Consider the following 12,602-nt stretch of genomic DNA (forward strand, 5'->3'; position numbering starts at 1 on the left):
TTTATCTTTGTTTATTTTTGAGAGAGACAGAGAGACAGAGCAAGTGAGGGGGGGCAGGGAGAGAGGGAGACACTTAATCTGAAGCAGGCTCCAGGCTCCAAGCTGTCAGTACAGAGCCCGATGCGGGGCTCGAACCCACGAACTGTGAATTTGTGACCTGAGCTGAAGTTGGATGCTTACCCAACTGAGCCACCCAGGAACCCCCTGTTTTCTTTTAAAGATCTGGAACATGCGGGGTGTCTGGATGGCTCAGTTGGTTAAGCGTCCGACTTGGGCCCAGGTCATGATCTCACAGTTTGTGGGTTCGAGCCCCGCATCGGGCTCTATGCTGACAGCTAGCTCAGAGCCTGGAGCCTGCTTCGAATTCTGTGTCTCCCTCTCTCTCAGACCCTCCCCTGCTCATGCAGTCTGTCTGTCTGTCTGTCTGTCTCTCTCTCTCTCTCAGAAATAAAAAAATTTTTTTTTAAATAAATAAAGATCTGGAACATGCAGCAAGAGGTTTCTATTGTTGCAGGACAAACACTGGGCTGTTGCAGGGCCCCTTGTGGATTCTCCTCTTGTTAGTCTGACGTGAGTATAGACTACCTCTTAGAGCTAACCACCACCATAACTATCCTGTAAGATCCTAGAATACTTATACAGCAGGTGAAAGAGGTGATGTCTGTGGGTAGGAGATAACACCATCCTAACCCTGAACTACACATGACACTGTGCTGTGAATTTAATGTAAAGAAACTCTTTCTTTGTCTTTGTACCATGGTTTACTTTATAAAATCCTTTTCTCTGAATGTTCCTGCAATTATGCTTTCTTATGACCTGTTGGATAGAGAATGTGAATAATAATTTTATGTTAGTTAAAATTGTTTTGGGGAGAGCAGTTTTGATAAAAGAGATAGTGGACTTGATATTGGCACTCTATAGTGTTCAGTTTGGAATTCAACTGGAAACTCATTTAGATTTTAATATAAGGAAAGGGAACAAGTATACTGGCTGGATGCCTCAGGCTGCCACTAGCAGGAAGCCTCAGCAAAAATGTCCTAAGCAATAAGAAATTATCATCTCCCGGAATGAGAAGTTCAGAAAAAGAAGGAAAGGAAGATGGTGCATGTTGGTTAAGTTAAAGACTTAGTGATATTATCAAGAATGCTGACACTTTCCATCTTTATACTCTGCTATTGTCAGGATCTTCTCTCATAACTGTACTCTGAATGCAGTGAATAAGACTCAGCAATGTCTTATGAAGAAAAGGGGTGTTTCTTCCTGTACATTTCTTTTTGTGAGCAAGACAGCCCTTGCATGGAAGCCTCGTAGGAGTTTCCCCCTCAGGTCCTATTGATCAGGATTTGGGTCACATGGCTTTCTTAAACCATCTGGCAGGGGAAATGAGACCATTATGATTGGCTTAAGTCATATGAATCACTCTCCTGCGGTGGCATAGGGCTCTGCCTCTAAGTACTTGGCTACCTGCTAATTAAACAAATCTGCCTTATATTCGCAAGGGAGGGTGAGACAATGATGCAGACTAATGCTGGTGTCAAACCACAGGGTGAGACTGTTTGCTTACTTTTAGGTAAAAATTAAGACTTAGATTCTGCCACAGCATTTTTAGTACTTGGATTTAAGAATGTTGCTTAGTTTAGATCCGGGGGCTAGTACCTTATATCAATGTTGATTGTACTAACAACTGCAGACCATTTGAAAATTGTCTTTGTGGTAAGAAAAATTCAAAGGCTCTCTGGATTCTTGCTTGTATTTTATCAAAGAATTTTTTTGGGAAATGCAAATCAGAGCATTATTTAGATGGCTTTGAAGTATTGCATACTGTTGCATTATTCTTTCCTTAGTTCTTTTCATTTTCGTTAGAAATATTATTAGAGAATACTAATTGTATATCTTTTGACTGAGCAAAAATGCATTAATGTGTTTTATCGATGTCAGTTTTCTGGTTGTGACACTATACTATAATTTGCAAGATGTTACCATTAGGGGAAAACTGAAAAAAGGTGCATGCATAGCATTTCGCTCTCTTATTTCTTAAAACTGCATGTGAATCTGCAATTATCTCAAAATAAAAAGTTTAATTAAAAATGTATTTAAACATCAAGGGGATTCAAACCATAAAGCTACTTTAATTTAGAGCTGATCCAAAATCTCATAGTCATTTGTGAACAGAAGGTAGAAATGGAAGGTAAAAATTAAGAGACATGCTGCTGATGTGGGAATATACTAATTATAGATATGAACAGAACACTAATTACCAGTCTACCTGCTTATCCGGAAGATAAAGGTAATAAAGCAAATTCAACCAATTCTTAAAATTACTTGCCATGAACTATTATTTGCTCGGACTGAAGTTGGTATTGCCCTGGTTTATAGTTATTGGCCCGATATCTGGATAGAAGCTCTGAGGGTGGAGATTGTTTTATTCATCTTTATATTGCCCCTGAGTGCTTAGCACTGTGATTTTTCCCATGTAGTAAGCAGGGCCCCTTTCAGTAGCATTTGCTGTAGTATGAATGAAGAGTATTAACATACTGTTTCAATTAACAAAGTATTTTGTATTTTGTTTTGTAAACTCTTTTCACACTCAAGGGATACTTTTGAGAGCATAGTTCCATTTTTAGGAGCTTAATGATTTCAGTGGTATATCCTCAGACAGTATGTGGTTAGGGGTGGTGATGGTTTATATTAACTAATTTCAATTGCTATATTACGGTTATTTTAAATAGGCAATACAAATAACAACTAAGAGAATTTCTAGGTAAAATTGTGGGTGTTTTGGTGGGGCTGATTTTCTAAAACAAGAAAAAGTTAAAAGACTATAATAATTAGAGAATAGCTTAGAACATTTTTTAAGTGAAAGATATGAGTAAACTGGTTTGTACTCCTTGGTGAGTTAGAGTAATGAGAAATAAATGTTTTCAGTTGAGTTCATATTCTTTTGTGTGGTCTTTGGTTTTGAACAGGTGTATTACCTGACTGCTTAACAGATGGTTCTGATGTGGTCAGTGATCTTGAACAGGAAGAGATGAAAATCCTGAGGGAAGTCCTTAGGTATCCTTCTTTAATTATTTTTTGAATGAATCATTAGTAATAGTATGATAAGGATCTGTTTATATATTTTCTATCCCCAAAATATTATGAACTAGAGAAAAAGATCTTTATTCTCTACTGAAAACCATAAAAATGATTTATCATTGTACTTGTTTATAACCACGTAAAACATTTTTTAATTGACAGAAAAGATGATTTTCACATGCCTCATACCATAACAGGCCAAACGGAAGGGTCTTTTACTCATCTCATCATGGGAACAGGAAACTAGCCACCAATGAGAAAAGTTGCAGTAGACCCAGCCTGATGCCTGGAAAGGGGTGTAGTGGCCTGAGTGAGGAAGTCACTCCATGCCTTCTGGACCTTGGTATTAGAGGTGGCTCATTCTAGGTGTCTACCAGTAGGAGGCGGGACATTCAGACTCCACAGACTGAATAGCTGACTGGGCAGGTACCCTGTAAGGGAAAAGTAGACAGTGGGAAGTGCCCATCCCAGATGACTGTCTTGCTGGTCTCTTCCTTGCCCCAGTTACATGATTCTCTGCCGGATGCCTGGCATGGAGTGTGCAGCACACTAAAGGAGCAGTTCTTTCTTCCTTGGGTCTATTGTCTCTTGACCCCTCTGGGAGATTTGGAAGGGAGTAGCAATTGCAGCACCTAATTTTTAAATCTCCTTTGAGAATGTATAGGTTTAGGGCAAAAAGATTCGTGCAGCCAGTGTGTCACCTACAGAATGGGGCCTTGTCCTTTGAGGGCCCTTCCTTTCTCTTCAGCCATAACGACACACGTGACCGTCTCCTACCATCCTGTAGTTCCACACCTACCCACTTTGTCCTCAGCTTCAAAGAGCAGAAGGGAGGACAGGCATGATGGTCGTTAGGAGGAGGGGCCTAGTGGGGAACTATGGAAGGAGCTTCATGACTTAATGCTCATTTCCAGAGGATTTGAGTGGTGGTGGGAGGGAGGCAGATATGCAGGTAAACCCAGCCTCTTCTGGCCGTGTCGTACTTTCCACAGCAGGGGCAGATGGGAGCCTGAGAAAATACAGAATGCATTGAGTTTATAGGTTTGAAGAGTTAAGGATATTGGTAATAGGTTTAGAGGACTGGTAGCTTGACTTATACTGATTGCTTCTGTTGGTTGATTTGTGGTCTGAAAATTGATCAGCATTGTACTTTTAGATTTTATTTTCTAAAAAGCCCTTAGGCTTTTGAGGGAGATATTCTACTATAAAGTAGTAGACCTTAGTTATGAACATGTATGAGAGTTGACTTGGTTACTTTCCTAAATCAGAGGGCCTCAGTGAGCATTTTATAAACGCTAAAAGGCTTTGGCATAATAACATCAGGAGAGCTTTGTGGTAGCTCTGATGCCATTGGAAAAACTAGAATGGGGGGAGAGATGGATCTTATCACTTTAAAGTGAGAGAGCAGATTTGCCATTCACGTTTGAGTTTGGGATTTCAAATCTATAGATCTTTGGTTAGTTAAGGGTCATTCACATATCCGGAAGAAATGAGTAAACATGTAGTTTATGTTACTGTTTTATGCTGTATATGCCTATGTATGTTTTTCTCAGTTGACTGTAATCTGCTTTAAGAAAAGCCTGATTATACCCATCTTGGTTTCCAAGATTCCTTACACATGTTGTGAGCTTAGTTTAGCATGTTGTTTGTTGAGTATTTGTTCTTTGACCAAAAAGAAAATTTAATTCTCTACCTTATTTTTGTATATTTCAGAAAATCAAAAGAGGAATATGACCAGGAAGAAGAAAGGAAGAGAAAAAAACAGGTACCCACAGAACATATTAGTATAACAGAAGTATTTCATTCCTGTTATCTCTCTCTCTTTCTCTCTCTTTTATTTTATTTTTTTTTATAGTAAACTTGCCCAACATGAGACTCGAACACTTGACCCCACGCTCGTAAGTTCCATGTTCTACCTACTGAGCCAGCCAGGTGCCTCTCATTGCTGTTATCTCTTAAGTTTATATGGCACAGTTTTGCTGCTTATGTGGAACCACACAGCTCCTCAGAGTATCATATTCTTTTGGAAATTCTAAGCATTTATATGTAACTTTATAATCATACTCATTTTATAACCCATCCAGCAACCTACCTTTTAAATACCCAATAAACACTGAGGTTATTAACTCCCCAAAACTGTAATATCATTTATATTTTGGAAGACTCCTTGAAAAATTCCCCCTAATTTTATGAATGGAGACAATTAAGAAAAATACTTTACTTTTCCACTCTCTTTGATTCCTTTACTGTTTCTAAACAGCAACTATAGTTACTCCTGTGGGTCTCCTTAAGATTTTAACATAATCAGTCTGAAGCAGGATGGTTTAGTTATTATATTTCCTGGCATACTGTTCTTCCATTAAGAACTATTTCCATAAAGTGCCTAATCTTTCCTAAGGATAAATTAAATATGTATCTGGATGAGGTGAAGGAAGCTAATATTTATTCTTTCCTCTTCCCTCTCCTAGCTGCTTTTCTTTCTACACTTTCCCCAAATCTCTCTGAAGGGAAAGGGAAACTGAATATAAATTCTCAGTCATTCAAAAGTCATCTTCATTTTTTTCCTTCAATCACTATGATACATGCTTGTGTATCATGCACTGTCTTTGAAAAACCTATTTTGCTCCCAAGGTACCTAATGAAGAGCAGAAGAAATAGAGATGTTTTAGGATTAAGAGGTGATTTATTGATCTTTAAGTAAATCTCCTTTTAGTAAACAGGGGTGCAGTTCATAGATACTAATATTTTTAATGTACGGGTATAGAACAGAAATCATATCAAAACTGCTATCAAAAGACATTAGTATAAACTCTTGGTTTATAAGGAAACTATATTTGGCTTCTTGAATAATCTTATGTTTTAGGGGTACATTTATGGGTTTTTTATAAGTTTTCTTAGAGTGTTTATTATGAAAATTTTCAAACACACAAAAGTTGAGACGATAGTATGATAATGAATCTTCCTGTGTCCATTACCAGCAATAGGGGCTTTTGACATGAGCTTCCTTCCTAATACATGTGATTAGATTTTCCTGTTTTTAAGAAAAACAAATGATCAGTTTACTAAGTTCTTTCTAAGATATAAATCATTTATTTTAGAAATGGAAATAAACCAGTCTGTGGTTTCTTCAAGCATAACATGGTTGTGGTGTATAGATTATTTTAAGTGGGAAAGCACCTTATAATTTAGTGGATTTATTTCACTTAGAGTACTGTTGGTGTCCTCATCAAGGTCACATGAGTAGTAAGGGATGAGACCTGGATTTGAACCTAACTTCTTGCTAAGTCTGAAGTACTAAGCATTCTAGTTAGTTACTCTTAGCATATCATGATTTGAAATGAGAATGTTGATCTACCTCAAAAAATAAGATATAAAATACTGGAAACATCTTAAAACCTTTGGAAAGTTCTCTTGTTCATTATCAGCTTAGTAGACAATATTCAGTGACATCTTCGGATACTATAAGTAGTGAATGAGTCAAAATTAATCTAACATTTTTTAATTGTATTATGTATTTTTGAAGTTATCAGAGACTAAAACAGAAGATTCTCCAGTGTGTGCTAATGAAACTGCAAAAATGAATTCCCAAGGGGATGGTGAACATTTTGCACACCCACCGTCAGGTAAGGTTGAAGTTGTACTGAGCTTTTCTCTATTAATATGAATACATAAACATTATAAGAGTGTGTTACTTTCTCATACATACTTAACCTTCAAAATCCCTAGGAGGGAGACTAAATGGCCATCGGTATTTAAAATTCTTTTTTAATTTAGCTATGGAAGTTGCAGGTAGGAAACACTCAGCTGACAGAGAGAGTGTAATCCCCAGATTTCTAAGTGAACCCTGGAACCCAGAGGAGGGAGTCAGATTCCTTGAGGGAGACACTGGCCTTTGTACCATGGCTACAGCATCCAACACATGTTCACATCACATCTGTTCTCTTCCTTGACTGCAGTTATATAGTGTCTGTGAATTGGAAGCTGAACTTGGAAAAGTAATACTATTTTCCTAATGAATTCAAGCATAACTAGAAAACAAGAAGTAGCCAGTTTATCCAGATGTTTAGTCAGGAAATATCATTGAAACTATAATTGATGAGAATCCTTGTGGGAAGTTACTGGATGAACTTGCTCAATATAAAGCAAATCTATTTTCACTATATTCTGATTTCTTTTATAAGAACACAAGTAAGTCTGAAACAGAAGTTGTCATGAGCATGAATTTGGTTCATTTTGTTTACATTTCTATGGTTTTAAATAAATGTCCTTTTCTTATTTAAAAAACCATACAACTGTGAGGTAGATATTATGATCCTTATTTTTCTGTTGTCTTATTATTACTGTGTTACAAGAAATTCAGGGAAGTTGAGTGACTTGTCCAAAATCAGTGAGCTCTTAAATGGTAAAGCTGTACCTTACCTTGGTCTTCTGCCTCCAAATCTTGTGTTTATAATTGGGGCACATGGGTGGCTCAGTTGGTTAAGCATTTGACTCTGGATTTCGGTTCAGGTCATGATCTCACAGTTTGTGGGTTCGAGCCCATCAACCCCTATGGTGTCAGCGCTGAGCCTGCTTGGAATTTTCTCTTCCTCTCTCTCTGTCCTTCTGCTACTTGCACATGCATGCGCACGCTCTCTCTCTCAAAGTAAATAAATAAACTTGAGAAAAAGAAGAACTTTATAATTGAGATAGGATGGGTTTGAGGTACCTGGGTGGCTCAGTTGGTTAAGTGGCTGACTTCGGCTCAGGTCATGATCTCATGGTTTGTGAGTTCTAGCCCCATGTCGGGCTCTGTGCTAACAGCTTAGAGCCTGGAGCCTGCTTCAGATTCTGTGTCTCCCTCTCTCTCTACCCCTCTGCTGCTTGCACTGTCTCTCTCTCAAAAATAAAATAAAACATTAAAAAAAATTTTAAAAGAATGGGTTTGATGTTTACTCATTGATTTTAGGAACTGTACTCTTAGTTGACAAAACAATGAGGCATATGATACAGAAGCAGGTTTATAAAATTGCCTTGCTTTTTTCTTCCTAGCAAATTTAACCATCTTTCTTTTGTCATATTCAGATTCTAGGTAGAATAACTTCATTTGAATTATATTTATGAAAGTACCTGCTTTATATTTGTCTGAGTTCTTTTTTAATTTGCTGGCCTAAATTCAACTTTCTGTTTTATGCAGGCCTAAGTACATATTGCTTCAGTCTTGTGTTTGACATAATTTGAATTTGCTCTGTCTGGTTCTTTATCTTTTTTTTTTTTTTAATTTTCTTAATGTTTACTTATTTTTGATGGGGAGAGAAAGAGCGTGCACCCGTAGGAGGGGCAGAGAGAGACAGAGGAAGACACAGAATCTGAAGCAGATTCCAGGCCCTGAGCCTCAGCACAGAGCCCAATGCTGGGCTCGAACTTACAAACTGTGAGATCATGACTTGAGCAAGGTCATATGCTTAACCAACTGAGCCCCCCGGGTGCTCCTCTAGTTCCTTATCTATTATGTGAAGTTATAGAAAACCTAATCTCAAACCACATATAACTCAAGTATGCACATAAGTAGCACAGAAAAAATGGCAGATCATTTCTAAAGTAATGAATTTAGTTTTGAAAACCTATTCTATTTTTAAAAAATGAATATATCTGGTATTCCAGGAAATCGTTTTATGCAAAGCGATAGAAACCCATTTTGAAGACCTAATTTGGGAAGAATCAAAAAGCAGTGTGACTTCCTTTTTAATCCTTTTGTTCATGTGTTTCCTTGGTTCCTGCTAGAAATGGATAAGCATCTGTTCTCAGATAGATGCAGAGTTGCCACAGATAAGATGATCTTTCTTTTAGCTTCTTGGTTTTCTGATTGTCTATTCGTAGAAATAGAGAAGCTAAGTATTTTGGTTTCAAGTACTTTCCTCTCTAGGTCTGAGTTAGAATATACAAGATGTTCCTAACAAACTCAAGAAAAGAACTGTCCAGAGCAAGAACGTGAATTGAATATAAATGCTTATGTGCGTGGGTGCCTGGGTGGCTCAGCTGATTAAATGTCTGACTTCGGCTCAGGTCATGATCTTGCGGTTCCATGAGTTTGATCCCCATACTGGGCTCTCTGCTGTCAGCATGGAGCCCACTTTAGATCCTCTGTCTCCCTCTCTCTGCCCTTCCCCTGCTCATGCATGTGCACACTCTCTCTCATAGATAAAAAATATAAATACTTATGTGCCTGGGTTTCCCCTCCTCAGAACTTCCTCACCTCATTGCTTCCATGTCTGGGGGCCAAGCATACCTCCGTGTAAAGTCACCATTAGTAAGAATGACATGTTTAACTCTTGTCAGCAAATCACAACCAATTTGTTGAAGTGGGTCATTTCTGTCTAAGTTAGTTTTGTAGCTCCCTGTCTAGGTTGGTTGGAGTGTTAGCTCCAGCCTCAGCTCTTTGGAGGCTTCCCTTACTGTCCGAGAGTCTGAAGAGCTTTTCTTTTTCCAACCTCCCTGGCCATGCCAGCATTCCACTTGCTCCATTCTACATCAGTGGTCCTTCGGGAAGTTTTTTGTTCATACGGAGACTTATTTCTGGTTTTACTGAACTGTCATGATTTTTAAGCATTTTGAGACATGCAGATCATGTTTTCCCATCCTGCTTTCAGTTCTCAGTATGATTTTTATCTGAGTCGGTTTCTTCTCTCACTCTGCTTTCATGGTTCATATACTTAGCCTGAACATGTTTTATTTAAAAAAATCACCTTATAATAACAAATGGCGTAGAAAGGCAATTAACATGCTAATCCTCTTATTCTTAGAGGTCACCAAATAACTGGAAAATAGTGAGTGCTCTGTTTTATCTGCTTGAGTTCTACTTAACTTTAAAATCTTTACATTTTATTAAAGTATTGTTAGGTTTATAGTGCTCTTCAGTATGCATTACAAATAAAAATTATTGATATTACTGGTACGCACTCTTTCAATACAAAAATGTAGCTTTAAGTTCACTGTTTTGAAAATATAGGTTCACTTAAGTTTTTACCTGCAAGCAGAAGCTTGCCTACCAATTACATTACCAAGAAGGGGCTTTAATGTGCTGTTTATTTAGCTTGTGTGTCAATCTTGTATTATATTATAGTGGTGATTCTTTTTTTTTTTTTTTTAAATTTTTTTGTTTTATTTCTGAGAGAGGGAGAGAGAGAGAGTGAGCATGAGCAGGGGAAGGTCAGAAAGAGAGGGAGTCACAGACTCTGAAACAGGCTCCAGGCTCTGAGCTGGCAGTCAGCACAGAGCCCGACGCGGGGCTTGAACCCACGAACCGCGAGATCATGACCTAAGCGAAAGTCGGCCGCTTAACCAACTAAGCCACCCAGGCGCCCCTATAGTGGTGATTCTTATCTTTAGACAAGAACTTTACTTCTTATAGCTGTAGGACCAGACAGCAGGAGCTTGGTATTTGTTGCAATGTCATCATTCATGAGAAACAGTAGGTCAAGCTCCTTGAGGACAGAAACCATGTTTATTACTCTCACCAGGTATATGACACAATATAGGCACTGAATCAGTGTGTGTTGATTGAAAATAAGAAAAAAGTCTGAGAAAAAAAACTAGCTCATTTTGGCGAACCTAGTCTCATACTTAATATTTCTTATAGTATTCTAATTGGTCTCTATCTTATTACTGCCAGAAGTTAAAGTGCATTTTGCTAATCAGTCAGTACAACAACCTTCAGCAAGAAAGCTGGAAATGCTGCCTGAAACTTCCTCCTTCCCACAAAAAGGCCTGAAGATTCCTGGCTTAGAACATGCAAGCATGGAAGGACCAATAGCAGTTAAGTAAAAGGCACTACTTTTTAAGAACTATGAGCAAAATGACAAAGTACTAGGAATAAACAATATAAACTTCCATACACTTGGCTTTTGTTATGATCTTAAACTCAATTTTGAGTTCGGTCAGCCAGTGCCTATCTGTGCCACTTATTGTGCAGACTTGAATTTAAATAGCTTCTTCTCATTTTTGACCCAGAATTTATCAACACTTGGAACAGAAGAGCTCAGGCAACGAGAGCGCTATCTCAAGCAGAAGCGTGATCAGTTGATGTCCATGAGAAAGGATATGAGGACTAAGCAGATACAAAATTCTGAGCAGAAAGGAAAACCTGCTGGGGAAGCAGAGGTATGGCTGGCTTTAGTGTATCAAAATTTGCAAATACAGAGGTGGAATTCTCAAAATCAGAATGTGTGCAATACAGCCCTGATAATGAATGTTGCTTGTAGGTCCATCCATTGATATGAAGATTTTGTGAGGTTGTTTGTTTTTCTTTACTTGACTTGCTCTGAGTGCTTAAGGGTCAGCAGTCTACTTTACCTAAGCCTTTTGAAGTGCTTTAATCACAAAGCAACAATACCCTGGCCACAAACTCCCAACAGGCTTTCTTCTCTAAGAAGAGATTTTTGCCAAGAAGAGATTTAGGAAACCCAGTCCACATGTGGCTTTTTAAATTTTTACTTACTCAAAGTGCTCTTTGAGGCAGTATGTTGGGAATTTTAGACAAATGAACCCATCTTATACTATAGCCAATTTTTTCTTTTCTTTTGTTTTTGTTTTGTTTTTTGTTTTTTAAGGAAATGACAGAGAAACCAGAAATGACAGCAGAGGAGAAGCAAACATTACTAAAGAGGAGATTGCTTGCAGAGAAACTTAAAGAAGAAGTTATTAATAAGTAATTTTAAAAACAACTTAGCATAACTTAAGTTCAAATTTTCTTAAAAATAAATTATTTAATCCTTAAACTGAGCCTGATAGTTTCAAATACTTGTGTTTGTAAATGTAAATATAAGCTCATCATTACTGCTTTATTAAACTTTTGAGGTAAAGGGTGGTGGGGAAGGGCAGCTCCTTGGGCTGTGAGGGTATAGAAACTTAATTGCTAGTACATTTATTTACTCAAACTTGGCTACCTATTTGTGCCAAGCACTGTGCTGAGTGCCAGGGATACAGTGGTCAGCTAGATTGTCAGGGCCCCTGCCTTCATGGGGCTAGTGAAGAAGGCCCAAAGAGCAAAGCGTTTGAAGGGAAAGGTGCAATGTTCTAAGCAGGGCTGGCCAAGCCTCCTGGAAGAGGCACTGTTGAAGCTGATAAGTCTGGGTACAGAAATGGAAGGAACAACTCTGGTCCCGCTGCGAAGAATGAAGCACCTGTGAGGAGCAGGCAATATGGTGAGTCTACAGAGAATGAGGGGAGAGGGCCTTGTAGGGAATGTGAGAATTTTAAATTTTGTAATAGCAGTGGGAAATCACTGAAAAGTTTTAAAGCAGGAAGTTACAGATCATCAAAATGTTTGGTTAAAAAACATGTGGCTGCTGTACAGACACTACTGGGTAAGTTAAGAGTAGTTGTGAGTATACCAGGTATAAGGAAATTTAATCAAAAGACTAATGACCATGGGCAGTGCTAAGATAGTTTTTGGCATTTACATGTGAGGCAGGAGCAAGTGGGACTTGGAAAATGGATGTGGGAGATGTTAAAAATACGTATTCTTTCTAGGAAGCTTACCATTA

The 12,602-nt window shown here is 38.2% G+C and overlaps 1 protein-coding gene across 1 annotated transcript in view; it reads left to right on the forward strand.

Moving 5' to 3' along the window:
* Positions 1–11,838, forward strand: part of CFAP36 (cilia and flagella associated protein 36) — a 30,125-nt gene extending 18,287 nt beyond the window's left edge. The window contains exons 5-10 of the mRNA XM_077772342.1: positions 2,967–3,054; positions 4,792–4,843; positions 6,602–6,701; positions 10,730–10,872; positions 11,068–11,217; positions 11,667–11,838. Coding sequence (XP_077628468.1) covers positions 2,967–3,054; positions 4,792–4,843; positions 6,602–6,701; positions 10,730–10,872; positions 11,068–11,217; positions 11,667–11,768 — 635 coding nt within the window. The 3' untranslated portion in view covers positions 11,769–11,838. The remainder of the gene's footprint in view (positions 1–2,966; positions 3,055–4,791; positions 4,844–6,601; positions 6,702–10,729; positions 10,873–11,067; positions 11,218–11,666) is intronic.
* Positions 11,839–12,602: the final 764 nt, after the last annotated feature.

Source organism: Crocuta crocuta, unplaced genomic scaffold (genome assembly GCF_008692635.1).
Source record: "Crocuta crocuta isolate KB4526 unplaced genomic scaffold, BGI_CrCroc_1.0 scaffold830, whole genome shotgun sequence".
In the NCBI taxonomy this organism is placed as follows: domain Eukaryota; kingdom Metazoa; phylum Chordata; class Mammalia; order Carnivora; family Hyaenidae; genus Crocuta; species Crocuta crocuta.